Here is a 25,484-nt window from a genome sequence, read left to right on the forward strand (position 1 = left end):
AGGTCCCTCCTTCCTTGACCCTCGTCCCTCCCTTTCTCCCTCCTCCCGACACCTCCTCCTCCAGACTCGCTCCCGGCGCCGCTAAATTTCTCCGCTCCGCACCGCGAGCGCTGACCCCGGGCCCGGCCCGGACCCCGGACCCCCGACCATGCTGTGCGGTAGTTGGAGGAGCCGCGGGCGGCAGCCCGAGGAGCCCCCGGTCCCGGCCCAGGTCGCAACGCCCGTAGGGCACCCGTCCCCGCCCGCATCCCAAGACGCCAGCACCAAGAGGCCCGGGCTGCGGGCGCTGAAGAAGATGGGTCAGTGAGCGGCCGGGGTGGCTCCGGGTGGGCGCGGACGCGCCCCGGGGGGCGCATCTTGGGAAGATCGGGGTGTTCCGGCGAGCCGTTCGTGGGCTTCCCAGTAGGGATGTGGGGAGTTTGGCGAGGGATGGAAGGCCAGCGCCGTTCCAGCGGGGGGCGGGGTGGAGTGTCACACCTGGGGTCACCCGAGGTCCCGGGTCTGAGCGAGGCTCCCAGGACGACTTCTGGGAGTATGGAGTGGGAGTTTGGACGAGGGCTGCGGACTGGGGTCCGAGAAGGTTGGGGGAGTAGAAAGGGAGAGACAGGCTTCGGATGCCCGTCACCCCCTCCCGGACACCCTGTACCTTCTAGGGTCTTTGAGCGCTCAGGGCATCCTGGATTCTTGGGCCCCTTAGGGCATGAGAGTTGTAGAAGAGGCTGGCGTCTCATGCCGATCTTCTAACCCTACAGCCCCCACTGGGATTAGAGCACTGGTAGAACTGGTCTAACTGGTGGGAACACTGACCTTTGGGTCAGAAAGCCAAATTTGCCTTCTTAGATTTGAGGGAAGTTGTGGGGGAACGGAATGCAATTGTGGTTTATCAAGCATCTCCTAGATGCAGGCCAGCACTGGGTGGCTAGGGATATGGTGCCGGTCAGTCTTCTTCACCTTCCTGAGAGGTAGGTGGTGTTCACAGATAAGGTATTCTCCATTTCACAGATGAGGAAGAGAAAGTAAGGAATTTGCCCATGACCATAGAGCTAGTAGAGGGCAAAGGTTGGCGTGTACCCCCACACTGCCCCTGGTACCCTCTCAGAATCTGGGCAAAGTGGGACTGAGTGGGGGTTGAGGGCTTGAATGAGGGGGCGTGTGTGTGAAAGTTACTGTTTAGTATTTATTTTTATTTATCTTATTATTTATTTGGCAGCACCAAGCCTTAGTTTGTGGCGCACAGGCGCTTTAGTTGTGGCGTGTGAAATCTTTAGTTGTGACACATGGGATCTAGTTCTCTGACCAGAGATCAAACCCTGGCCCCTGCAAAGGGGCCAGAGTCTTACAGAGTCTTACCACTGGACCACCAGGGACGTCCCTGTGAGAGTATTTTATACAATGTAAAGTACTGTAAAACTGAAGTGGTGTAGGAGAACTATGGTCAGTAGAATAGTTAATGATGGAGAGGCTAGAGGTGGGGCTGAGGGAATAGAAGGACAAGGTTGCCTGAAGACCTGTGTGAATCTTGGGGTAAAATGCAGAGGTCTCACTTGCCAGTCTTACCTTCTCTTACAGCCACATGTAAGATCTAGTTCCCAGACCAGGAGTTGAACCCATGTGCCCTGCATTGGAAGTGTGGAGTCTTGACCAATGGACCACCAGGGCAGTCCTTCTGGTCTTACTTTCTCTGTCCTCCATTGTTTTTGTTCTTATTTCTACCTCCTTTCATTTGACCTGAATTTATTGAGCGCTGAGTTCTGATCACTGTGGCAGGCACTCTCCTTATAAACACAGAAGACGTGCTCTCTGCCCTGCGCTTCATCAATCACATATGCATTCAGCCAACATTTATTGAGTGCCTGTAGTATGCTCTGCCCTAGGGATTCAGCAACAAACAAGACAGACACAGCCCTGGCCCTCAGAGAGCTGAAGCACCAGCAAGGGTGTCAGACAACGAAACCAAGAAACAAGGCTCTGAAGGGTAGAGCAAGAGGCTGGGAAGCCCTGACTGCACCCCGCAGCAGGAGGGAGGCTAGAGTGAGGCCAAAGGGGAGAGGCAGGGGGAGGCTGGATCCTCGAGGCCCCTCTTTCTCTGGAGGGTGTCAGGAGCTCAGGAAAGGTCTTAGACAAGAGGAGAGCAGGAACTGTGTAGGGTAAGGGTGGGTTGGATGAACACAGGGGTAAAACAGGGAGCCCCACTGGAGGGAGGCTGAGGGGTCAGTTGGGCAAAGTGGTGGGGGGGAGGCTCAGATGTGAGCTGTGGAACCAGAACGGATTCCAGGACGACGGGGAGGTGGACTGAGCTGGGCTCTGCTGTCGATGGGATCTGGGAGATGTCTGTCGTCGTCCTCTGGTTTACAGGGCAGTGGTGGAGAGGACGACGCCCATGGGGAGCTGAGGTGCTGCGGAGACAGCCAAGGGCTGGCGTTAGGCCTGAGAAGCAGCCCCGGGAGTCAGCCGCCCTCGAGGGTTACGTTTGCCATGGGAGGGTCAAGGTGACGATCCTGCCCACCTGCCTGTCTCCTCATTCCACACACATTTGCCAAGCAAGCCCCGTGGCTCAGGTCCTAAGGAGTCTGCTTGCAATGCATGAGACCCAGTTTCAATCCCTGGGTTGGGAAGATCCCCTGAAGAAGGAAATGGCAACCCACTCCATTATTCTGACCTGGAAAGTCCCATGGATGGAGGAGCCAGGCAGTCCATGAGGTCGCAGAGTTGGACACGACTGAGTGACTTCACATCGGGGTGCCAGGGTGTTGTGCCAGGGCTGGGGCTTCAGAGATGGAGAATACCTAGCCCTGGGGGAGAGGACAGTCTAGGAAACACTTGTAGACAAGTAATTAGCACTGAGCCCAAGACTCAGTGCCCTGTGGCTGAGTAAGGCTGCACGGGAGTTCCGGGCACCCTGTGGACAGTGACACTGTTGGGAACTATGTGGGTGTCACAATGTCACCTGGGCACCCTCCCTCCCCTTGGCTGCTGCACCATCCTGTTGAGTGACTGCCTTCTCAGAGAGGAATGTCAACTCCATGGGGAATGCCCCTTCCCCAGGCCTCGCTGAGTCCAGGAACAGGGTGGAGGCGAAACCCAGGTGTCCTGGGGCCCAGCTGCTCAGGCCCACAAGGCCAAGGCCTATGTCGACCACCCACATAGCTTTCGATGCAACCCCTGCGGCTGCTGCCTCTCCCAGAATGATCCTCAGGGCCGGGCCTGGTCACCGCCTTCTCCACACCCCTTGGTGGTGGTTGAGTTGCTCAGTTGTGTCCGACTCTTGTGGCATCATGGACTGTAGCCCATCCGGAGCCTCTGTCCATGGAATTTCCAGGGCAGGAATATTGGAGTGGTTCGCCATTTTCTTCTCCAGGGTATCTTCATGACTCAGGGATAAAACCTGGGTCTCCTGCATCATAGGCGGTCTCTTGACTGCAGTAGATTCTTTATCAACTGAGCCACCAGGGAAGCCCCACCCCTTAGTCCAACAGAACAGATTTTCTTTCAAATCAGGTCTAGAGGCCAGGGCAGGGAGTGGCTCAGAGTCGAAGGCTCAGAGGGGCTCAAGGAAAAGAAAGGGCTTGGAGGGCCTTACTGGGAGGAACTGAGATGAAGGGGGAGGGAGGCAGCCCCCGTGTTGAGTGGGAGTCATTTGTGGAGCACGGGGTCCAGCCTGCTCCAGCCCCCCTGCCCCTGGGCTGGGCTGCTGGCCCGACCTGTTCCTGGGAAGCCAGGGAAGAGTTGAGCCAAAGAGGAGATGGGAGCACAGTGCAGTGCTGAGCACACAGCAGCCCTGATCCTGTTTAATCCTCTCCATCCCCGGGGAAGGTGCTGAGCTGTCCCCATGTGACATGAGAGGCTCCAGGTGGAGGGGGGGTGCTTTTCACATACTAGCTCATTTAATGTCACAACCCTGTATGAAGTAGGTGTAACCATTAGCTTCATTGTATTTTATTTTAAAATGTTTATTTATTTGCACCAGGTCTTAGTTGCGGCATGCAGGATCTTTAGTTGTGCCATGAGACCTCTTAACTGTGCCATGTGGGGTCTAGTTCCCTGACCAGGGATCGAACCTGTACCCCCTGCATTGGAAGCACAAAGTCTTAGCCACTGGACCACTGGGGAAATCCCTAACCTCATTTTTCAAGTGAGAAATCTGAGATTTAGAGAGGTTCAGTAACTTGGCCCAGGATTCAAAGCTCGGAAGTATTTATAGCTAAGAGAGGATTTGAGGATTTGAACCCAGGAAGTCTGCCCAGAGTCCCAGCTCCTAACACAATGAATGGATGAGTGATTTAAGCCTGGTGGGGAGGGACCTGCTACACCCCTCCCCCATATTGGCTCTGCTAACCTCCAGGGGGTGTCCTCATAGGGCTGCCCCCCAAAGTACAGGATGCCCAGTTAAATGCACTTTTCAGATAAACCACACATAATTTGGGACATACTGATACTAAATTATTATTCGTTGTTATCTGAAATCCCCATTTAACTGGGCGTACGGAGTTTTGCCTGGCAGCCCTACCACCCCAGAGCCCCAGTTGCTCCACCCCCACGCCTAATCCCCCGGAGCAGAGCACTGAGTGGGCAGAAGTTGCTCCCTTCCCTCTCCAGTCTGCAAACACCACCAAATGCCACAGGGCAAGCGTGCTCTCCCCACGGTCTGCCCAGAACATGTCCTGCAGGGTGAGTGGGGCTCCCGAGGGGAGGTTGGCAGCTGGTGGGGGGTCTTCCGAGAAGCCCCTGGTCCAGGCAGATGCCTGGCCTGGGTGGTGGGGAGGGCTGGGGTGTGCCAGGCAGGGCTGAGGGGCTGGCTCTTTCCTGCACTGTGGCCCCCTCACCTCTTCTCCTTCTTCAGCTCTGGGGAGCCCCTCTCTCCCATCTCAGCCCCCAAACAGCCTTCACCCCTGGTCTGGCTGAGAAAGGTGATGACACCTTCGCAGCACTGTGTCCGCCTGGAGCAGGGGAGCCCCGCCACCCTTCCCTGACTTTGTTGATGTTTCAGGGAACATTATGGTTTCTGGCACTGAGCTCCACTGAGTTCTCGCCTTGGGTGTGGCAGCCAGCCTGGGTGAGGGGGACTCGCTTGGTACCCAAGGTGTGGGGCTGCCTGCTGGCTCGGGGATTTGGGTGGGAAGGTGTTTGAGACCCCTCACTGTTGCATGTCCCCTCCCAGAGCCTCATGGCCTCAGTCACCATGAAAAGCTGCTCTCCTCCCTGCCCTTGTTGGCGTGAAGCTGACGGCTGTCTGTCGCTCTTGCCTGCATGTCTCACATTCCTTCTGGAGTCCTGTGTGCCCTTCCTGAATGTGCACTGGTGCGTGTGCGTGCGCACACAGACACACACAGACACACAGACACACAGACACACACACAGACACACACACACACACTGCCTAGTTTCCATACCAAGCGAATCACCTTCCTCCCACCTGCCGACCGCCCCTGCCCCCCCCAACAGGTGCACACACCATATATGCATACACCACCCTACACACACCTTCAGTCCTTACACACCCTGGCCTCCATATACACCCTATGACCACACAGCACCTCTCACCCCTGCCCCCTACACAGTCCTTACATCCGCCCCTGCCTTGGGCCACCCACACTGTTCAGCATACATGGCTCCTCCTCTCTGACCTTCAGTGGCCCATCTATGAGAAGGGTGGAATTTTTTTTTTAACATTAAACAAAATGTATTTGTTTTTAAAAAAGAAAAAAAATGTATTTGTTTTTGGCTGCGCTGGGTCTTTTGGGTTGCTGTGCGAGGGCTTTCTCTAGATGTGTCAAGAAGGGGCCACTCTCTAGTTGTGGTGTGCAGGCTTCTCACTGCGGTGTCATCTCGTTTCGGAGCACGGGCTCTAGGGCGTGTGGCCGCAGTAGTTGCAGCTCCCGGGCTCCAGACCACAGGCTCAGTAGTTTTGTGGCTCACGGGCTTAGTTGCTCTGCTGCGTGTGGGATCTTCCCAGATCAGGGATTGACCCTGTGTCTCCTGCATTGGCAGGCAGATTCTCTTCCAATGAGCCACCGGGGAAGTCCAGAAGGGTGGGATTTAAGGGGCAGAGATGAACTTGGCCTCCCACAGCCTCTTCCAACTCTGTCGCTGAGGCAGATTTCTGCCCCACCCCAAGCCTTGGCCACAGAACCCCTCTGGCCCCCAGACCATACACAGCCTGAACTGCCCAGGCCGAAGGTGGTCGCTGGGAAACTGTGGGGCTGCCATTTCCCACCACCTTCCGGTCCCTCTCTGGGGGCAGAGGTGAGCCTTCAGCTCGGGGAAGATGTCTGGGCCTGAGCTGATGACAGTGGGCTGAACAGGAGACAAAACCAGCTGGAGGCCGTGAGACTGAGGAGCAGGGATGGAGCAAATTAACCATCTTCCTTCCCAGGCGTTGCCTCAGTTTCCTTCTTTATATCATTTATTTCAAGCTCCCTGTGGACGGGCTCCAGGTGGATCAGGGTTCAGCCCCATAGAGCCCTTTGGGTGAGCTTCCTCCCCAGTTCTCAACACACTCCAGCTCCACCACTTACCGACCCTGCAACCCTGAACGAATTCATTAGCTGCCTCTTTAACAGCTTTATTGAGAATTAATTCAGCCATTTAAAGTGCATGGTGGTTTCTGGCTTGCGTGCTCAGTCGCTTCAGTCATGTCCAACTCTTTGCGACCCTACGGACTGTAGCCCACCAGGCTCCTCTGCCCATGGGGTTCTCCAGACAAGAAAACTTGAGTGGGTTTCCATGCCCTCCTCCAAGGGATCTTCCCTACCCAGGGACTGAACCTGCATCTCCTGCATTGCAGGTGGATTCCTTACACACTGAGCCAGCTGGGAAGCCCCTCCTGGCATATTACATTATTATTACCGTTATTTTTGGCTGTGCCATGCGGCATGTGAGATCTTAGTTTCCCCACCAGGGATCGAACTCATGCCCCCTGCATTGGGAGCACGGAATGCTAACCACTGGACCACCAGGGAAGTCCCTTTATTTCTAAAAATTGTTCTCAAATATATCTAACATAAAATTGGCCATGTAAACCATTTTGAAGCAGATAATTTAGTGGCATTAATTACATTGACAATGTTGTGCTATTTCCAAAACTTTCCCATCACCCTAAACAGAAGCTCTGTAACCATTGGGCCATAATTCCCTGTTTGTCCCTTTCTGAAATCCCTGGTAATCTCTAATTTACTTTCTGTCTCTGAATTTTTTAAATTGAGGTATAATGATATAAAATGTTTCTGTGGATTTGACTGTTCTAGGTCCCTCATGTAAACGGAATCGTATGTTTGTCCTTCTGGGTCTGGCTTATTTCACTTAGCATAATGTTGTCAAAGTTCATCCATGTCGTACTTTGCAGAGATCAGACTTCACTCTTTAAACGGCTGAATAATATCCCACCGAATGGAAGACCACATTTCACTTATCCGTTTATCTGCTGATAGACACTTGGGTTCATTCCACCTTTTGGCTACTGATTGTTCTCATTTTCACTACTATTATTTCATGATTGTTCCCCAACCTGCTCGGTCGAGGTGGCCATGGTGCTGGCCCAGCCCCACTCCAGAAATGGATAGATAGGAAGAAATGGATAGATAAAGAACCCACGGAAACTGCAGGAAGTAGGCTCCTCGTGAACCTGCTCCAAGTGAATAGGAATGAGGTCCAGGAAACATCTGCGGGTTTGGGTCTGGCAGGACTGAAAAATGTTTACTGGGCGGCTAGGCAGAGGGACAGGCCTCTCCCAGGATCACTGCGCAGAGCTTGGACCCTCCTCCTGACCTCACCTCCTTACCTCTGCCCGCCTTGTCTGACACCCCCTACCTCTCACTATCCCAGAGTTCAGAAGCTCAAGCAATGGAAAAACTGCTCAGCACTTGGCCCAGCCTGGCCCTTCACCCTCATTCTGTGAAGCCTTTCCACTGGCAGTGTGGTTGGAAGACAGTGTGGTCCAAGGGGCAGTGTGATCTGGGGGCTCTTGCTGGGAGGGCGTGCAGAATGGAATATCACCCCTTCCCGAAACAGGCTCTTGGCAAGCTGGGGTGAGGGCCAGGAGAAGGGCCCACCTCAACGTGGGAATCTGTCCCTCTGGGGGGCCAGTCAGGAGTTCAGGCTGCCTTTCTCTGCCTTTGTCCAGAAAACTCTGGACAAAACAGGCCCTCGGTGATGGTGACGGTGACTCACCTCCATTTCCGGCCTTAGTCATTCACCAGCGCCCCTCCTCCCCGCCCCCCAACTCTGGGCTTGGCATCACAGGGCTGGCCGGGTCAGGGGAGGTGGCTCCAGCTACAGAGCTCAGTTGTCATGGAAATGAGAAGTCCCCTTTCCCACAGCTGAGAAGGTCGAGAAGGGGTGGGCTCAGCCCCGGTGGCACTGCAGGGCCCCCTGACTGCCCTGCCCCCCACCCTCAGGAAGAGAGAATGCAGAGGTTGTCCAGATATGAAGATAGGGGGCTGAGGGTCTGGTGAGTCTCTTGGCCTGACACACGCCATGTTCTAGCTCTTTGTCTGGAAGCAGGAGGGTTCCACCTCCCCTTCCTGGCTAGGTGGCACTGAGTGGCCATTGACCCTTCCAGAAGGCCGCAGTCCCCAGGACAATGGGCCTCTATTCCTTCCTTTATTTTAAAGGGAGACCCCTTCGAGCCATTAGGGTCACACATTGGCCCCAAGGGGGACCATAGCCTCTTCTATTTATTTATTTTTTTATATATTTATTCAGCTGCATCAGGTCTTAGTGATGGCATGGGGGAATGTTGTTGCATCATGCTGATCTCTTCTGGCCACACACAGACTCTCTAGTTGCAGCACAAGGGCTTCGAAGTTGCATTTAGCTGCTCCAGAGTGCACAGGCTCCACAGCATGTGGGATCTTAGTTCCCCGACCAGGGATCGAACCTGTGTCCCTTGCATTGGCAGATGGATTCTTAACCACTGGACCATGAGGAAAGTCCCACAAGGTAGGACAGATACCTGATGTACCGATACCCAATCCCCAACCTGCACCTGTTGAACAAGAATCTCTGGGTCATGGCTTTTGCAACCTCTCCAGGTGATTCTGACGCACAGTCAGGGTTGAGAAACCCTGACTCACCAGGCTGCTGCTCAGAAGTCGGGACAGATGGCTGAGGGCTGGGACTAGAATGCCCTTAGTCCCCCAGCTGTCTCTCTATCTGCCTCCCCTTTCAGAAAACACCGACTGCAAGCCTGGCTCTGGGACAAGCCCTGGGGTGAGGACATCCCAGTGCTTCAGTTTATTAAAAATCCACTGAAATTACAATTTAGGTGGGCTGATTTAATTAAAGTAAAAAGTGTCGTTGGTAGTCAGGGAAGGGGAACTCCCATTTGAGGATAAATCAGAGAAGGCTTCCTAGAGGAGGTGGTATCTGAGCTGGTCCTTGAAGGACTCTGATATGAAGAAGAGATGGAGAAGGATCCTACAAAGGCTCCCAGAGAGAGGGAGAGGCAGTTGCAGGGATTTAGACTTGACTCCTCAGGTCAGAGTTTGCAATCAGGCAAGCAGGGTCCTTGAGGGATGGGGCACAGAGCCTAAAGCCAAGCCCAGTGCTGGGAGCTTGTTAAAATAAAAGGAGGAAGAGAGGCCCACTGTCCTGTTTCCTTTGGCACACACAATGGTGTTTTGGGATTTTTACTTCAATTTGATTTAATTGCCAACACTGAAAAATTTGGAGGCATCACATACAAATTCAGATTCCAGTTCTCTGGAATCTCTGGGCCCACATCCACCCCTGGCTGTCCCCGTCCTTTCCAAAGGGCGTGGACCCTACAGTTTGACTAGTTCCCACCCATTCTATTGTCCCCTGACTCACAAACTTTTGATTTTGACCCCTGCTGAGACACATCCAAGCAAAGGGAGTGGCCCCACGGAGCAGGCAGCTGCTGGACTGAATTTTGGATTTTGCAGCAGCTACTATTGTGGTCGCCACTTTATGAATGGAGAACTGGAGGCTTAGAGCAGTCACAGGGTAATGCCACCATGGCCGTGTCAGTGACAGAAGTGACAGAGCTGGGATTTGACTCCCTGAATCCCGCTCTGCCCTAGGTCCCCAGGCCCAGGGTGGTTGCAGGGAGGGGCAAAGAGGATAGAAGAAGGAGCAGAGGGGTCAGTGTGCTGGCCAAGGGTGAAGATGCTGAAGCCTGACCTCCAGGGTTTAAAGCCTGTTTCCACCACGCCCCAGCCATGGAATTCTGGCAAGTTCCCGAAGCATCTCTGCACTTGTTTTCCCGTGTGTTAATACATGAGTGGAGTCTGGCATGTAGTAGGTGCCTTATAAGCATTTTGTCATATTTTGTCATATTAAGGAAGAGGGACGCTATGACTGGAGAGCCCGTGGGGTTGTGACAGTGTCTGGACAAGGGGGATACCCAGTGTCACAAGAGATCATGCTTTCTGCTGGACCTCACCAGGGCATCTGGAGGTCAGCCCCAGGCTGGCCAAAGCAGGGCTGGGCCTGGCCTGCTTGGTCTGAGACCCTGGAGCCAGAGTGACCTCCTTGTCCTTGAGAAAGCAGAGGTGAGGAGCTTGGGTTGCAATAAGAAAGATTTAGGTTGGATAATGAGACTACCCTCTTGATGATGGTTGGATGAAATGAGTCTGAGCAAATTCCAGGAGATAGTGAAGGACAGGAAAGCCTGGCATATGCTGTAGTCCATGGGGTTGTAAAGAGTCGGACACGATTGAGCAATCGAACAAAAACACCCCTCTTGATGGTCAGAGTTTTCTCTCAAGGGAAAAGGCCCTTGATGGCAGATTCTAGGCTTGAAGCCTGGAGGGCAGTGGCAGAAAAGGTGACTTTTAACAGGCTGGAGCCCCAGTCAGTGTCTTCCCTGGAGGCTCAGACGGTAAAGCGTCTGCCCGCAATGCGGGTCTGCCCGCAATTGACCCGGGTTCCATCCCTGGGTCGGGAAGATCCCTGGAGAAGGAAATGGCAACCCACTCCAGTATCCTTGCCTGGAGAATCCCATGGACGGAGGAGCCTGGTAGGCTACAGTCCACAGGGTTGCAAAGAGTTGGACATGACTGAGTGACTTCACTTCTTCTTCACTTCAAGGCCTCCAGGGGAGGCTTGGGAGGAGGGCCAGGCTGTTACTGGCACCCGTTCCAGGGGGATACATCAAACACAGGCCTTGGGGCCAAAAAGCCTAGAGCCAAAGCCAGTTCCCTGACCTGGAGAGGAGGAGCCGCCTGGGGAAGTCCTCCCAGACTTGAGGCCGGAGGATGCTTCTCCCTGCTGGGGAGTGGGTTGAGGGAGAACGTGAGGGCGGGGCCGGAGGCCAGGGCGCCCATGGTCTCCCATCCCCGCAGGCCTGTCGGAGGATGAGGACGTGCGGGCCATGCTGCGGGGCTCCCGTCTCTGCAAGATCCGCTCTCGGACCTGGCAGAAGGAGCGGCTGTACCGGCTGCAGGAGGACGGCATGAGCGTGTGGTTCCAGCGGCGCATCCCGCGTGCGCCTTCGCAGCACATCTGTGAGCGGGACCAGGGAGGGCATGGGCGGGCTGGGGACAGTGGCGGCCTGGCCTCGTCGCCCTGACCCGGCCGCGCCCGGCCCGTTCCTCTCCACAGTCTTCGTCCAACACATCGATGCCATCCGCGAGGGCCACCAGTCCGAGGGCCTGCGGCACTTCGGGGGCGCCTTCGAGCCGGCACGCTGCCTCACCATCGCCTTCAAGGGGCGCCGCAAGAACTTGGACCTGGTGGCGCCCACGGCCGAGGAGGCGCAGCGCTGGGTGCGTGGTCTGGCCAAGCTGCGCGCGCGCCTCGAAGCCATGAGCCAACGCGAGCGCCTTGACCAATATCCTCCCGGGGAATGTGGCAGGCTGGCATGGAGGGGTGCCAGCCCCATGCCGGGAGGACTCCCAGCCCCATGGGAGGCGTGGCTCCACGCTTAGGGGCTTTTAGATTTGAGACCGAGCCCTTGTCTTCAGAACTGAGGGTGGCAGCCAGGCGTCCTCTGGGGAGCCCGGGTCCCACAAAGGATGCGCTCCTTTGGTGCTCAGGCAGTTCACAGGCTGAGGGGAACGCACAGTTCCCGAACTGGGAGCCCCCAGGCGGGAGGGGGTGAGTGTGCGTGTAGTCAGGGGAGATTGCTATCTGTCAGTTACCTGTCAGCTGGGGGCGGGGCCCAGCCTCTTGCGGGTATTTCCTGAGCACCCACACCTGGATCCACTCCTATCTGCACCGGGCAGACTCCAATCAGGACAGTCAGATGAGCTTCAAGGAAATCAAGAACCTGCTCCGCATGGTCAATGTGGACATGAACGACATGTACGCCTACCGCCTCTTCAAGGTGGGCACCTGCTACCAGTCTGATCTCTGCCCCCCCAGCCGTGGGAGTCCTCAGTTCCCCCGCCCCACCCCCACCCCAGGCTTTTGTGGAGAGTGGCCTCTTTCTGCAGAAAGGCTGCATCTGGGCCTTACTCTACCCTTTCACCCAGGGAAGCCACTGAGCCAGGTTGCGAGCCTGGGCCCACAGCCCCTTCCTCACCCTCAGGCAGAGCCCAGGTATCGAGGACCTCGGGCTCATGGGCACACACGTGAGCGCACCCCCTCCATTGTAGCGTGTGTGGCACCTCCACACGTGACCATGTACACCCTACGTGTGGGAGGGGCCCACAGGGGTGGGCTCTGCACCCACGGCCCAGTTGGAGCACGCGGACTGTGTGACCCTGAAGGATGGGGGGGCCACGGCCGCTGTGCTCCTGGACGGACGGCGCCGCGGGGACTGCACCGCATGCCATCTCAGCTGTGCGTTGCTCGTTGACCTTGGGGTGGACGTGTGAAAACAGTACAGCATACACACCAGAGCGGGGCCTCCGGCACAGAGGCTCAGCCCTGCCTGAGGCTCACAGTTTTTCCTCCCCCATCTTGATTCTTGGGGTAGGCAGAGGGATAAGCCCTGAACCCAAGAGACTGTCTTTAGAACCCCAGCCCTGCGATTTAACAGCTGCGTGAGTCTGAGTGAGACCTGCGGCCTCGCCAGCTCTCAGTTTTTCCACCTGTGAAATGGGAGACGTCACCTCCCTTCCCAGCCGTGGTGGATGACGGGGGTGTGTACAGAGCACGGGTGTGAGAGCACCCGGCTCTCCCAGGGCGTCGTCCTCCCCTGAGCCTCTCCCTCTTGCCCTCTAGGAGTGTGACCACTCCAAAAATGAGCGGCTGGAAGGGCCTGAGATCGAGGAGTTTCTGCGGCGGCTGCTGAAACGCCCTGAGTTGGAGGAGATCTTCCATCGGTACTCGGGAGAGGACCGCGTGCTGAGTGCCCCTGAGCTGCTGGAGTTCCTGGAGGACCAGGGCGAGCGTGAGGCCACGCTGGCCCACGCCCAGCAGCTCATCCACACCTATGAGCTCAACGAGACAGGTGAAGAAGGGTCTGACAGATGGGGTTGGGGCCAACGCAGCCCGGGGCTTGGCGTCTGACAGGTCTAGCTTCCCAGCTAAGTGGGCTCTGCTGTTCCTGACTGTGGGCACCATCTTGGGCAGCTCACCTCACCTCTTTGAGACTCAGCCACCATCTCTGTAAATTGGCATAGTAATGTATCTTCCTCACAGGGTTGGGTTGAAATTAAATGGCATAACTCGGGAGTCCCCGAGTCTAGTGGTGGTCTAGTGGTTAAGATTCTGGGGTTTCACTGCTGTGGGGCCCGAGTTCAATCCCTGGTCAGGAAACTGAGATCCCAGAAGCTGTGTGGCATAGCCAGAAAAAAAAAAGGCATAGCTGAGTCCAGTCAGTAGACAAGTGCTCATTATTATTAAGTTGAGTGAGCTTTGAGATTCTGGGGGCCAGACACAGGGTTCCCTGCATAGCCTGATGCTCTCTTCTGCCCATTTTCTGCAGCCAAGCAGCATGAGCTGATGACACTGGATGGCTTCATGATGTACCTGTTGTCCCCTGAGGGGGATGCCTTGGACCCAGCCCACACACGCGTGTTCCAGGACATGGACCAGCCCCTTGCCCACTACTTCGTCTCCTCCTCCCACAACACCTATCTGACTGACTCTCAGATCGGGGGACCCAGCAGCACCGAGGCCTACGTCAGGTACCACGATGCGGGGGTGGCGGAGGTGAGCAGATCTGGGAGCCGGTTTGGGGGTGATAAGGGGCTCAGCTCCCACCATGGGCTTCCTGGGGCCTACCTGGAGGCCTGTCCATTGCCCTGCTCTGTGCCACCCACAAGATACTTTGTCCATCTGTCTGTCCGCAGGGCCTTTGCCCAGGGATGCCGCTGTGTGGAGCTGGACTGCTGGGAGGGGCCAGGAGGTGAGCCGGTCATCTATCACGGCCACACCCTCACCTCCAAGATCCTCTTCCGAGATGTGATCCAGGCAGTGCGAGAGCATGCCTTCACGGTGAGCCCCGGGACCCCCACACTCAGCCCCAGAGCCTTGCCGGCAACCCCAGCTGATCTCGGTCCTTCCAAAAGAATCCCCTGGGACTTCCCTGGTGGTCCAGTGGTTAGGACTCCACACTTCCACTTCAAGGGGCATGAGTTCAATTCCTGGCCGGGGAACTAAGATCCTGCATGCTGTGCAGTGTGGCCAAGACAAAAAACAAAAGAAACCCCTTCCCAGAGACTCACTTTCACCAAGTGCTGCTGGGACAGCTGGCCAGCGGGGTGGAATAAAGCTGGACGAGAGGCTCCCTTCTCCCACCCTCACGTTTAGTAATTGTATGAAAATCATAAAATTTCCAGAAGGAAACCATGTGGGTAGGGAAGGACATTTTAATCGTGACTCACAAAGAGGAAATCATAAAAGAGAAGCTCAACGTTGCACCTGCATAAAATTGCCACGTGTCAAGCTATAGGAATCTTTCCATCAACAAATAATGGGCTGGGACGAAAAGTGTGCAACCTAAATGGCATGGTCAGTGTCATTAACGTATAAATAACATTTATTAAAAAAAAAAACATTCCTGCAGCCACTCTCAACTCCCCAGACAGTCCACCCCCGTCCCCGTGGCCCCAGATCTGACCTCTGCCCCTCCATGGACACACTGACCCCAGTCTCCCCTAGAGTGGGTTCTCCAGACATCTGCCTGCCTGTCCTGAAGGGGGTGGGGGGCTGGGTGTAGCAGGGGTCCTGGCGGGGAGGGGGCGAGTGTCTCTGAGCTGCTGCCCCTCCCCCTCACAGGTGTCCCCGTACCCTGTCATCCTATCCCTTGAGAACCACTGCGGGCTGGAGCAGCAGGCTGCCATGGCCCGCCACCTGCACACCATCCTGGGGGACATGCTGGTGACGCAAACACTGGACTCCCAGAATCCTGAGGAGCTGCCGTCCCCAGAGGTAAGGCTCTCAGACCCCCAGCCTGGGTAGGGGGAGGGTCTGGCTCCAAGGTTGACCATCCAGCTTTGTTCAGGACCCTTCTCCTCTGTCTTAACCTTCTGGGTTTTTTTCTTTTGGCCGCCTTTTGTGGCATATGGGTTCTTAGTTCCCAGACCAGGGATCGAACCCACACCTCCTGTAGTGGAAGTGTGGAGTCTTAACCACTGGACTGACAGGAAAGTCCTCTCTGCCCTAACCTTCTCCTGTGTCACTCTTCATCTGACATCTGCCACCCTGGGGTCTTGTCACTTGTCTCCCTTCCATTTTGACTAGATGCCTCCCACCCTTGCCCCTGGCATGCAAGGCCCTCCACGACCTGGCCTGACCTCCCCACCCTGCCTCCTGCCCACAGAGAACCCGCGGGCTTGGCCGTCCCCTTGTTTGACACTGCCTTCTCCACCTGGAGCTCCCGTCCCAGCCACCTGGGCTCACCAAGCGCCACCTGCTTAGAGTCTAGCTCAGTAAAGGGCCTCTTCCTGTGGCCTTAGCAACTTCCTCAGCGCTCTGGCCACAAGTGGTCCATTTTCCTCTCTCCCACACCCCAGAGCATTTTATCTGCCTCTTCAGGACATTTATCCTTTTGGGGTTCTTGGAGAAAACTCTCCTCCTACTCCCAATCCCAAATTACACAGGAAATCTGGGTTCACCTTTGTGTGTGATTTGACTTTTTTTATTAGTATGAAAAAAACATACATGTGGTAAAAGAAAAAATAGAGCATACACCATGAAAAATGGATTTTCTTCCATTCCTGCTCCCCTTGTCCTATTTCTGAAGTGATCACCTTCAATGGTGTCTTGTATATTCTTCCAGAACTTTCCATGCGTCTGTATACCTATATACCTGTGCATAGTGATCTTCTCTTTCAAGTGATAGACAAAGAAGATCACGTGAACACGTGTTCTATCCACACTTCTTTCATGTGAGATCTTTTTTGAAGAGAACGCCTTCTCTTTCAACCCTGAGCTGCCTCATTCATTTTATTGGCTGCCTTGCAGTATTCAGAGGCTTGGAGGCATCTCATTAGCCAGTCCCCTGTGGATAGTCCCATAGGCTGTTTCCCTCATAGGTTTTTTCCTGTTAGAAACATCACTCATGTGTGTCTCTTTTCCTGCTCACCACCCCAAGCCAGCCCCTCACACAGTGGTGTCTGAATGATAGACTGACACATAGAATGATATACGGGCAGGAGAACTTCATTCTTCCATGTTGGATCTACAGAGGCTGAAAGGCCGGATCCTGGTGAAGGGGAAGAAGAGTGAGGACAGTCGAATCCTATCAGACCGGGAGGAGGAGGATGAAGAGGAAGATGAAGAGGAGGGAGCGGGGGCCATAGAGCAGAGGCCGCGGGTGAGTGGGCCCGCCCGGGTGGGCCAGTGCGGGGTGGGGCTCGGGGACAGGTGGCCGAGAGAAGGGGGGTGGGAGGACCTGGGGGCTGGAGCTGGTGGGTGGGGGCAGAGCCCCGCTGAGGCGTGTCTCCCAGGCCAAGCAGATCTCCCCGGAGCTGTCGGCGCTGGCCGTGTACTGCTGTGCCACGCGCCTGCGGACCCTGCGCCCCGCCCCGGTTCCACCCCAGCCCTGCCACGTCAGCTCCCTCAGCGAGCGCCAGGCCAGGAAGCTCAGCCGAGAGGCAGGTGGGAGCCAGGATGCGGGGCATCTGAGGCAGGAGGGAGGTGGGGACCGGCACTCCGGGTCCCCGGAGACTCCGGGTGGGTGGGAGATGCTGATGTTGATCTGGAAAGGAGAGTGAAAGGGCTTTGGGGGCAGTGAAGAGAGGGGCTTAGGGAATGAGTGTCCAGCACCGGGCTAGCTGTACATGCAGGAAGACGGCACTGGGGCGAGGGAGTCTGATGTCTGCCTTCACGGACGCACAGCTTAGTCCGGGGCCAGACACAGATGGATAACTGCGGTGCGGGGTGATCCACTGGGTCTGACAGAGGCTGGGGGAGTCCTGTAGCCGGGGGAGGAAGCAGCCAGATGAAGAGGGGGAGGGGACTTCCAGACAGGAGAAGCAGGTTGTCCCAAGGCCTGGAGCTATGACATACACGGAAGGGTTCCTGGAACCCAAGGCGGGGCTGGAGGAGTGTTTGTGGATTGAACAATGAAAGACGGATTGCAGCCTGGGGCCAGGGGCTCCACCCACGAAGTCGGGAATGTGGGGACTTCGGGTGGGATGCAGAGCCAGGCTGTGGGGGGGTCCCTGCACCTCTCTGGACTTCAGCAGCCTCCTCATGAGGACCCCCCGCCCCCTCATCAGAGAGAATGAGGAAAGGGGGCAGCGGGAGCTGGCAATGGGAGTTTTGCCTGTTCCCAACTGGTCTCTGGAGGTGGTGGGGGGCGGGCAAGGTGATTGACAGGCTCTGGCACCCAGTGAGCGAGTGATACCCCAGCGGCCACCACAGTCCCACCCCACCTCTCCCCCAGGGAACAGCTTCGTCAGGCACAATGCCCGCCATCTGACCCGTGTCTACCCACTGGGGCTGCGGATGAACTCGGCCAACTACAGCCCCCAGGAGATGTGGAACACGGGCTGTCAGCTGGGTGAGTGGGGGCAGCAGAAGAGGGGGTGGGGGGCCACTTTGTGGGGGTGCGGCTCTGGGAGCCATGGAGTTCCCAGCAGTAATGGGGCCACGGGGCTTTCCAGAAGTCGTAAACATGAGTCTCATAGATAACGATTATTAAAAGGCTTGTCAACAGGGTAGGTAGGGAAACACAAGTCAGGGTTGTTGGTTCTTGCCAGTGTAAAATCTCAATTTTTTTTATGAAGGTAGAAATTAAAAGGGCTTCCCAGGTGGCTTAGTGGTAAAGGAGCCGCCTGCCAATGCAGAGACACAAGAGACGCAGGTTCCATCCCTGGGTCGGGAAGATCCCCCCAGAAAAGGAAATGGCAACCCATTCCAGTCTGCTTGCCTGGAGAATCCCATGGACACAGGAACCTAGAAGGCTGCCATCCATACGGTCGCGAAGAGTTGGACACAGCTGAGGACAGAAAAACACTTCCACTCCCTTGTGCCCTTAACATAAACACACACACATACACAGAAGCAGTCCCTACTAAGCCCACCCTGGCGAGAGTGGGCTCTGAAGGACAATGAGCATCGCCAAAGGAGAGGAGTGTGCCCCTTGGGGTAGCCAGGGAAACCTCTCTCTGGCCTTGAGGGATTCCAGCCATGAAGTACAGGTGATAGTGGGGCTGGGTCCCTGGCTGCCATGTTGCCCCCAAGCCATGGTGGGGTGCTACTCCCACCCACCCTCCCTGGAGAGAACCAAGTCCTCTCCTTACAAAGTCTGTCTGCAGGGAGAGCAATGAGCCCCTGAGACTGAGCAGTGACGAGAGGGCCACTAAGAGGCCCTGCCCGCCCCTGCTGTGTCCACAGTGGCCCTGAACTTCCAGACACCGGGTTACGAGATGGACCTCAATGCCGGGCGCTTCCTCGTCAACGGGCAGTGCGGCTACGTCCTGAAACCCGCCTGTCTGCGGCAGCCCAACACAACCTTTGACCCTGAGTGTCCTGGGCCCCCCAGAACGACTCTCACCGTCCAGGTCAGAGGCCTGGGCCATGCCCTGCCCGGGTCCCCTCTGCGGGGGTGGCACCAGCCCGAGGACAACAAAGACCTGGGGAAGGCCCAGGAGGGTGGTGTGAGCACCTCGGGCCAGGCTGCAGCCCCCACCCCCTTCTCCCCGCACAGGTGCTGACGGCGCAGCAGCTGCCCAAGCTGAATGCCGAGAAGCCCAATTCCATTGTGGACCCGCTGGTGCGCATTGAGATCCACGGGGTGCCCGCGGACTGTGCTCGCAAGGAGACCAACTATGTGCTCAACAACGGTGCGTGGGGACCCTGCTGGGGTTGGGGGAGTAAGGGGCGGACCGCAGAGAGCGGAGGGAGGTGCTGGGCGGGGCTGGCCCTGCGGGCTCTTGACTGCCAGGCCTGCGCCCTAGGCTTCAACCCCCGCTGGGGGCAGACCCTGCAGTTCCAGTTGCGGGTTCCGGAGCTGGCGTTGGTCCGGTTCGTGGTAGAGGATTATGATGTCACCTCCCCCAATGACTTCGTGGGCCAGTTCACGCTGCCTCTCAGCAGTCTGAAGCAAGGTTGGTGGGGGTTGGTGGGGGTGGAAAGGGATGGGGTGTCCAGGCCTCCAAGACCCTGTTCATTGGGGCCGCCCATTTCCTCCGAGAGCCTGCCCTGAGCCAGGCCACCCTGGGGGTGGGCTGCGGTCTGCACCCTACACACCTGGCCATGTGGGGCCGTGGACAGAGAAGCTGACGTGGGGCTACCCTCCCCGCAGGGTACCGCCACATCCACCTGCTTTCCAAGGACGGGGCCTCACTGTCACCGGCCACTCTCTTTGTCCACATCTGCATTCGGGGCTCCTGACTGCGAGGCTGAGCCACCCTGGGTTCTGCAGGTGCCAGTCTGCGTCCCACGCCCTCCAGAGTGGGCGGGGTGATGGAGGACCAGCCCCTCCAGCCTCCTGCTGAGCCTGCCAGGCTCTGGTCGCAACTGGGTGCTGGGGACTGCCTGCACCCCTCCTGAAGAATGGGCAGTTGCTCCTTGCTCCAGGCTGTGAGATGGCCTCAGCCCACCTGGTTGTCGTGGCTTATGAAGAGCCAGGCCTGGTGCTGCCAGGAGACTTAGGGAGCGGGACTTGTGAGCCCTCGACCACTCTCTGCCCCCCAGCGGGGCCATCGCAGCCTCCTTCCCACGAGGAGTCCAGCCAACCCCCGTCCCCTCCCTCGGCATTAGCCACCCGCTAAGGCCCTCCTTCCCTCTCCAGCTCTTGAACCTGAGCTCCCTTCCCCTGTTAAAGCAAGGAGGGAGAGGGAGGCTCAGCTCTGGGGAGACCTAGGAGTCAGTTTCTAACTTGTGCCTTAGAAGAGCCCTAGAGAGGTCAGTAGAACAAAATAAAGAAGCAAGTTTATCACTGCCACCCGCTGAGTACCGCTGAGGCCACGTCCACAGGCCTCGGGGAGGGCTGGGGCAGAGGGAGTGTCCCTTGGGCCTCTTCCCACATCTGGGCCATTTGTCTAAGATGGACAGGGCACTGGAGGGGCTGCCACAGCTCAAAATAGCCCTGACCTCTCTTGGCTCAGAGCTGCTGCCAGCATCACAAGACTGAGGACAACAGTTCACAAGGCCACCCCCCGAGAAACACACTGGGGATCTGGAATGGTGAGGGGGCGGGCAAGGAGGGCTTCTGCCAGGGTGCAAGTGTGGTAGCCCTAAAGGGGGTGGGGACAGGACTCAGGGACTTCAGAGTCCCCCCTTTCCAGGCTCAGCTGGGTTCGAGGCCCCTGTCTCTTCAGTAGACGAATCCCAGAGACCTGGGAGTCTCCTTCCACCAGCCGAGCAGCCTTTTTTGGACAAAAGCCTGAGAAGCAGGGTTAGGCTCAGGCGCCCCTAGAGATGCTGGGAGAGCATGCCCACACCGCAGATGACAGAATCTGGAGGAAATCCATCAGAAAGTGACTTTCTGGGATGAAGCGTGGAGCCCTGGCGTCTGGGGTTCCTTGAAGCAGCAGGACCAACACTGAACAAGCACAGAGCTTGGTGTCCCTGTCCCGGAGGGCGGCCTGGGGCTGGGCTGGGCTGGGCTGGAAGCTGCTCCGCAGAACCCAGGGCTGGGCCGTCTCCACCTTCCTGCCACCCCAGGACCTGATGCAGAGTGATGGCCTCACCCTTCTCTGTTTACACTGAGGAGGGCCTTTGGTTCTGATGAATCTGTGCATCTGAAAGAAGACACTAGACCCTGAAGCGGCCCAGATGTGCGCCCCGCCCCCCCCACCGCCCCCTCCCCCCCCCACCGCCCCTGCCATCCAGGAACCATGAAGGAATGGGCCAGTAGTCTGGGTGCACAGTCTTAGGGCTGTCGGAAGAGCCAGGCAGCCAAGCTGCAGCCCCACGGTGGGGGCAGGGCGAGGCCCCAGGTCCAGTGTGAGGCTGTCAAGAGCAACTAATAAAGGTGTCCTACCCCCACAGGGCCAGGTCTGGTTGGGATCTGGGCCGGGGTTCCTGTGTTAGGTGAACCCTGGCCACCAGACTGAGTTCCCCATCCTGCCTCTCATCTCTGGTTTGATGCAGCAAGAGGAAGGGTTTATGGCTAGTAAAGTGCCAAAGCTGGGAAGAGTCTTTAAGGCAACAAAGTTGACAGGAACTGATTATGGGAGGTGAAGGCAAAGAAGAAACACAGCTGGTAATTTTGAAGACTGCTGGGTGGACAGCACCCGCAGGACTGTTTTTTTTTCCCCAGCCCTGAAGGCCTGGAGTGAGCCGGTCCCGGCTGGGGGAGAGACATAAACTGTAGGTCTGGGAGGGTCAGGGAAAGGCTTCAGGGATGATCCCAGGGGCAGGACCTCTCAGGCTGCTGCTCAGGGCCCAGGTTCCCTGGAAAGGGGCTTGGAGGCACCAGCCATGGGCAGGGGGAAATGAATGAAAAGGTCCACAGGAAGAGAACAGGGGTCGGGGTGGGGAGGAGTTTAGACATGGTTCCTCAGGCCCTTCCTGGGAAATTTTCTGGGTTCAGTGGGACCTGACAGCTTGCAGTGTTACGCACCCCTGGAGGGGACTTCTGTGGCGGTCCAGTGGTTAGGACTCTGCGTTTCCAATGCAGGGGATTCGGGTTAGATCCCTAGTCTGGGAACTAAGATCCCACATGCTGTGTGTCAGGAAAATAATAATTAAAACACCCCAGGTAGCTCAAAAGAACCACCTGGCTCCTGCCCCGCAAAGGGAGGTGTGACATCTGGACAGTGGGAGGGGTGGTGCCCGCGCCCTCTGTCAGAGGAGCCACGCTGACCCGGACCGAGGGGGCGGCTCTGCCAAGGCCCTGGGTGCTGGCCCAGAGCCTAGCTGCTCCTCTTACACAGAGTAAACCCGAGTCAGTACCGGCTCCTTGCTGGCGGGTGGGAGAGGTTAGGGGAAAAAAGAACCAAGCTGGCCCTCAAAGGGTAGTTTTGCCAAAGGAAAGTATTCAGAAGCGTCTCTGGTCACAAGTGCCTTCGTTGCAGGGCGAGAGGGCTCTGGCCCAGACTGGGGACTCTGGGGTTCCACTGCCACCTGCTGACCAGAGGAATACCAAGAGGGCAGGAGGGTGTGTTCAGCTGCTTCCTTTATTAGAAACAAGTGAGATGTACCAAGCAGAACAACAATGCATTTGGTATTTCTTCCCCCACCCCGGAAATGGATGCCCCTCCCACAGCCCGGAGCAAAGCCAAGACACAAAGGTGAAGAAGCCTCCCCTTTCCCCGTTCCCTGTTCCTGGATGCGGGTGCCCGGTTGGCAGTCAATCAGTATTTTTGAACTGAACTGAAGTAAACGAAATCTTCCCCCACAGCCTCCCTAGGGACAGTCTGTTTGCAGGCCTGCCTTCCTCTGACAGTAATAACCCAAAGCCCTGGGTCTCCTCTGGTTCCAGGGCAGACGGCCAGGCCTGAAGAAGGCAGCCCAGGGTGGAAAGGCCCTGGCCAGAGATACGCCCTGCCCCATCCCCGCCCAGCAGCCACCCTCTCCCAGGCTGCAGCTGTGAAGCTATCCAGGCCTTTGGGCCGTCCCTTCAGTTGGTTAAATGCTGGTCATCTTTGGGCAAAGAATTCAAGAGCACTGGGACACCCACCCTGGGCTTCAAGTGAGCCAGCAAGTGGGTGACAGCAGTTAGAATGGAGTTGCAGGCAAGCCCGGAAATTTTCCATAAACCTAGGTGTTGCAGTGGCTTGACGTGGGCCGGCCTTCAAACAAGACAGCAGCATCTTCGGAAGTAGGCGTGCGTGGGGGACATGAGCACTGTGCAGACCTCAGTCCAGAGCTGAGGCCTCCTTTCTCCCCAGCTCTCTTCATATGGAGACAGGAGGCCGTGCTGTGGGGTCATTCCAAAGGCCGGAGGTAAACATCAGGAACACAGTCTGAAAGCCCAGCACTGGAGGCAGAGGGCGAGGCCACACCCCCGAGGCCCACTATGAGTGGCGGCCGAGGCAAGTCCCAGCTGATGAGCTTGGAGGCCCTGGGGTCTTCCCTTTGTTTGGCTTAAGCCAGTCACAGCTCCACCATCCTCCAAGGCCCCAAACCCCAAGCAATGGTTCTCTCTGAGCTCTCTGACCAGAAGTCCTGGAATGGGTGGAGTGAAGAACCCAGGGAGTGCTTGGGCAAAAAGGAGACTAAGAGCAGCCACCGAGCCGACTCCTGCAGACCTGTGGGTGGTGCTGAAGGCGGGCAGGGTCCCTACAGAGGGCACAGCAGAGTCCAAGGAGAGACTGCAGGGTTTCGAAGGGAGACACTGGGACCTCCCCAGGCGATCGGTTTCTTCCACAGCGGGCACGGGCCTCACAGTTTCCATCCCATGACTTCAGTCACCAAGGTAAAGCTCACTCCTGGGGCCATCAGGCACCCCAAATTTCAGAGGCGGCTCAGGCCGGGACCTGGCCCAGAGCTAAGCAAGCCTGTGACAGGGAGCCTGTCCAAGTTCCAGTCCTGCCTGAAGTGGGAGAGTTGGGAACTTTGTTCTCTGACATCTTTAGAAGCACGCATAGGGTGGGCTGCTCTGGGCTGTGAGATGCCATGTGTCTGATGTCTGTGAGGCTGTGTGGGCAAGCCCCTGCCTCTCCGACTCCCGCTGTCTGTGGAATGCAGTGCACATCTTGCTGAGAACAGCAGCTTCTTTGGTCTGGGTATCTTGGAGTCAAAGGTCAGCCACGATGGGGCCTACAGTTTGCAGCACAGGGACAATGGGGAAAAAGGAGGCCCCCTAGAGGCCTCTGATGAAAGTGTGATCAGTGGAGCTGGGGGCTCCGTCTGCAGAAAGCCTGGCCAGCAGCCCTGCTTGGGCAGGGGCAGCATTGCCCCATCCCAACTTAGCACGCAATCCCCTCCAGCTCTGGGCACTCTGCAGAATCAGTCTCTGGCAAACCTCACCAGAGCCCACAGCCTGTAACATAGCCCTCCTGGCCTGCAGAACACGGTTTCAGTTCCCACAGCTGGGCTGAGCCTGGCCTGCTGGCTAAGGCTTCCTTCCCTCTACAAGTAGAGGTAAAAGCAGCGAGGAAACCCCCCACCCTGCACATCACACCATCCACCCATTGACCTCCTCCTAGAGCAAAAGTTACATACAAGTCTGGATGCGAGTTGCTGCTGCTGACAATTCATAGCCCAACCCTCCCCAGACCACTTGGCTGAGCACAACGGAGGAATGTCTACGTGACAGTCACGTGACTGGAGCCTCCATTATTTGGAGGGCCACGGGCAGCATCAGTCACCATCACCACCGCAAAAATCCACAACACATCATCAGTGGAAATCAGACTCCAACAATAGCAACAGGAAATCATGTCTGTTGCCAAATGCAGACTGGCATCTCACCACCACTCCCTGCCATGACCTGCAGGCTGTGTGTCTTGGAAAGGAGCAGAGATGGCTAATGGGCTGGACCCAGGGCTGGAGGCCGAGGTCTGGGTATCAGCCCCACACCATCCTTGCCCAACCAATCCTGGGGGCATCAGGGTCCTGGTTCTTTGCTCTAAGATGAGCTAGGCAGGGCCTGCACTGACATAGTCTCCACAAGGTTCCAGATGCTATACAAGGAGGTCAAAGGTCCCCTTCATACTGCCAGTCACCCCAGGCAGTGGAAAAACAATCTCACAGGACTTATCCCTGTCATATAAGATTGGCAACAGTTGGCTAGAGAGCCTGGATGTAAAAGTCAGTTGTTGGCAGGATGACTTCCTACAGGGAGCAGGCCAAGAGGACAGGAAGAGGGAACTGGATTCATGAAACGTGCTTTCACAGGTCTCCCCTGCTGTGCAGGTTCAGGACGCAGAAAAGGTTCGGTCCCTGCAGGAGCACCTCGGAGTCGGGTCTGCCCCAGCCAGGACTCCACCTTCTCTTCCCAGAGAGTGCCAAGCCCTCCCCAAAGCCCTGCACAGCCCTCCACCCGACGCTGCCATCACCAAGCCAATCAACCCAGCTGATTCAGAAGGGGGACTGGGTAAGCCTCCCACATCCTCTTTCTCCTGCTCCCCTGAGAAAAGTCCATGCCTGCTTTCAGAAGGAAACAATTCAATTGTACCGATATGTGTTTGTCGGGCACTGGCCTTAAAGAGTCGAATTTTGAGGAATGATCTGGATTCAGTTTTTCATTAGAGACCAAACATCCTTGTACATTTGGAACATGAAAGATA

The 25,484-nt window shown here is 56.7% G+C and overlaps 1 protein-coding gene across 2 annotated transcripts; it reads left to right on the top strand.

The window, feature by feature from the left end:
- Positions 1 to 26: 26 nt before the first annotated feature.
- PLCD3 (phospholipase C delta 3) lies at positions 27 to 20,248 on the top strand. Of its 2 annotated transcripts, none has more exons than XM_043466363.1 (15): positions 27 to 299; positions 11,304 to 11,465; positions 11,563 to 11,791; positions 12,157 to 12,286; positions 13,129 to 13,357; positions 13,835 to 14,036; positions 14,202 to 14,346; positions 15,130 to 15,282; positions 16,541 to 16,669; positions 16,803 to 16,953; positions 17,744 to 17,860; positions 18,697 to 18,863; positions 19,010 to 19,145; positions 19,260 to 19,409; positions 19,607 to 20,248. In XM_043466363.1, the coding sequence occupies exons 1-15, from the start codon at positions 149 to 151 to the stop codon at positions 19,693 to 19,695; spliced, it is 2,340 nt and encodes a 779-aa protein (XP_043322298.1). In that variant the 5' UTR covers positions 27 to 148; the 3' UTR covers positions 19,696 to 20,248. The 2 variants fall into 2 exon arrangements, with proteins under 2 accessions (XP_043322298.1, XP_043322306.1); XM_043466371.1 differs by lacking the exon at positions 27 to 299 and adding an exon at positions 4,231 to 4,668.
- Positions 20,249 to 25,484: the final 5,236 nt, after the last annotated feature.

Source organism: Cervus canadensis, chromosome 1, assembly GCF_019320065.1.
Source record: "Cervus canadensis isolate Bull #8, Minnesota chromosome 1, ASM1932006v1, whole genome shotgun sequence".
NCBI lineage: Eukaryota > Metazoa > Chordata > Mammalia > Artiodactyla > Cervidae > Cervus > Cervus canadensis.

Bases quoted from the DNA above. Each gene is read 5' to 3' on its own strand.
- PLCD3 (XM_043466363.1), top strand. From the start codon at position 149: ATGCTGTGCGGTAGTTGGAGGAGCCGCGGGCGGCAGCCCGAGGAGCCC. The intron at 17,861-18,696 runs GTGAGTGGGGGC...CTGTGTCCACAG, and splicing joins GAACACGGGCTGTCAGCTGG to TGGCCCTGAACTTCCAGACA. The intron at 18,864-19,009 runs GTCAGAGGCCTG...CTCCCCGCACAG, and splicing joins GAACGACTCTCACCGTCCAG to GTGCTGACGGCGCAGCAGCT.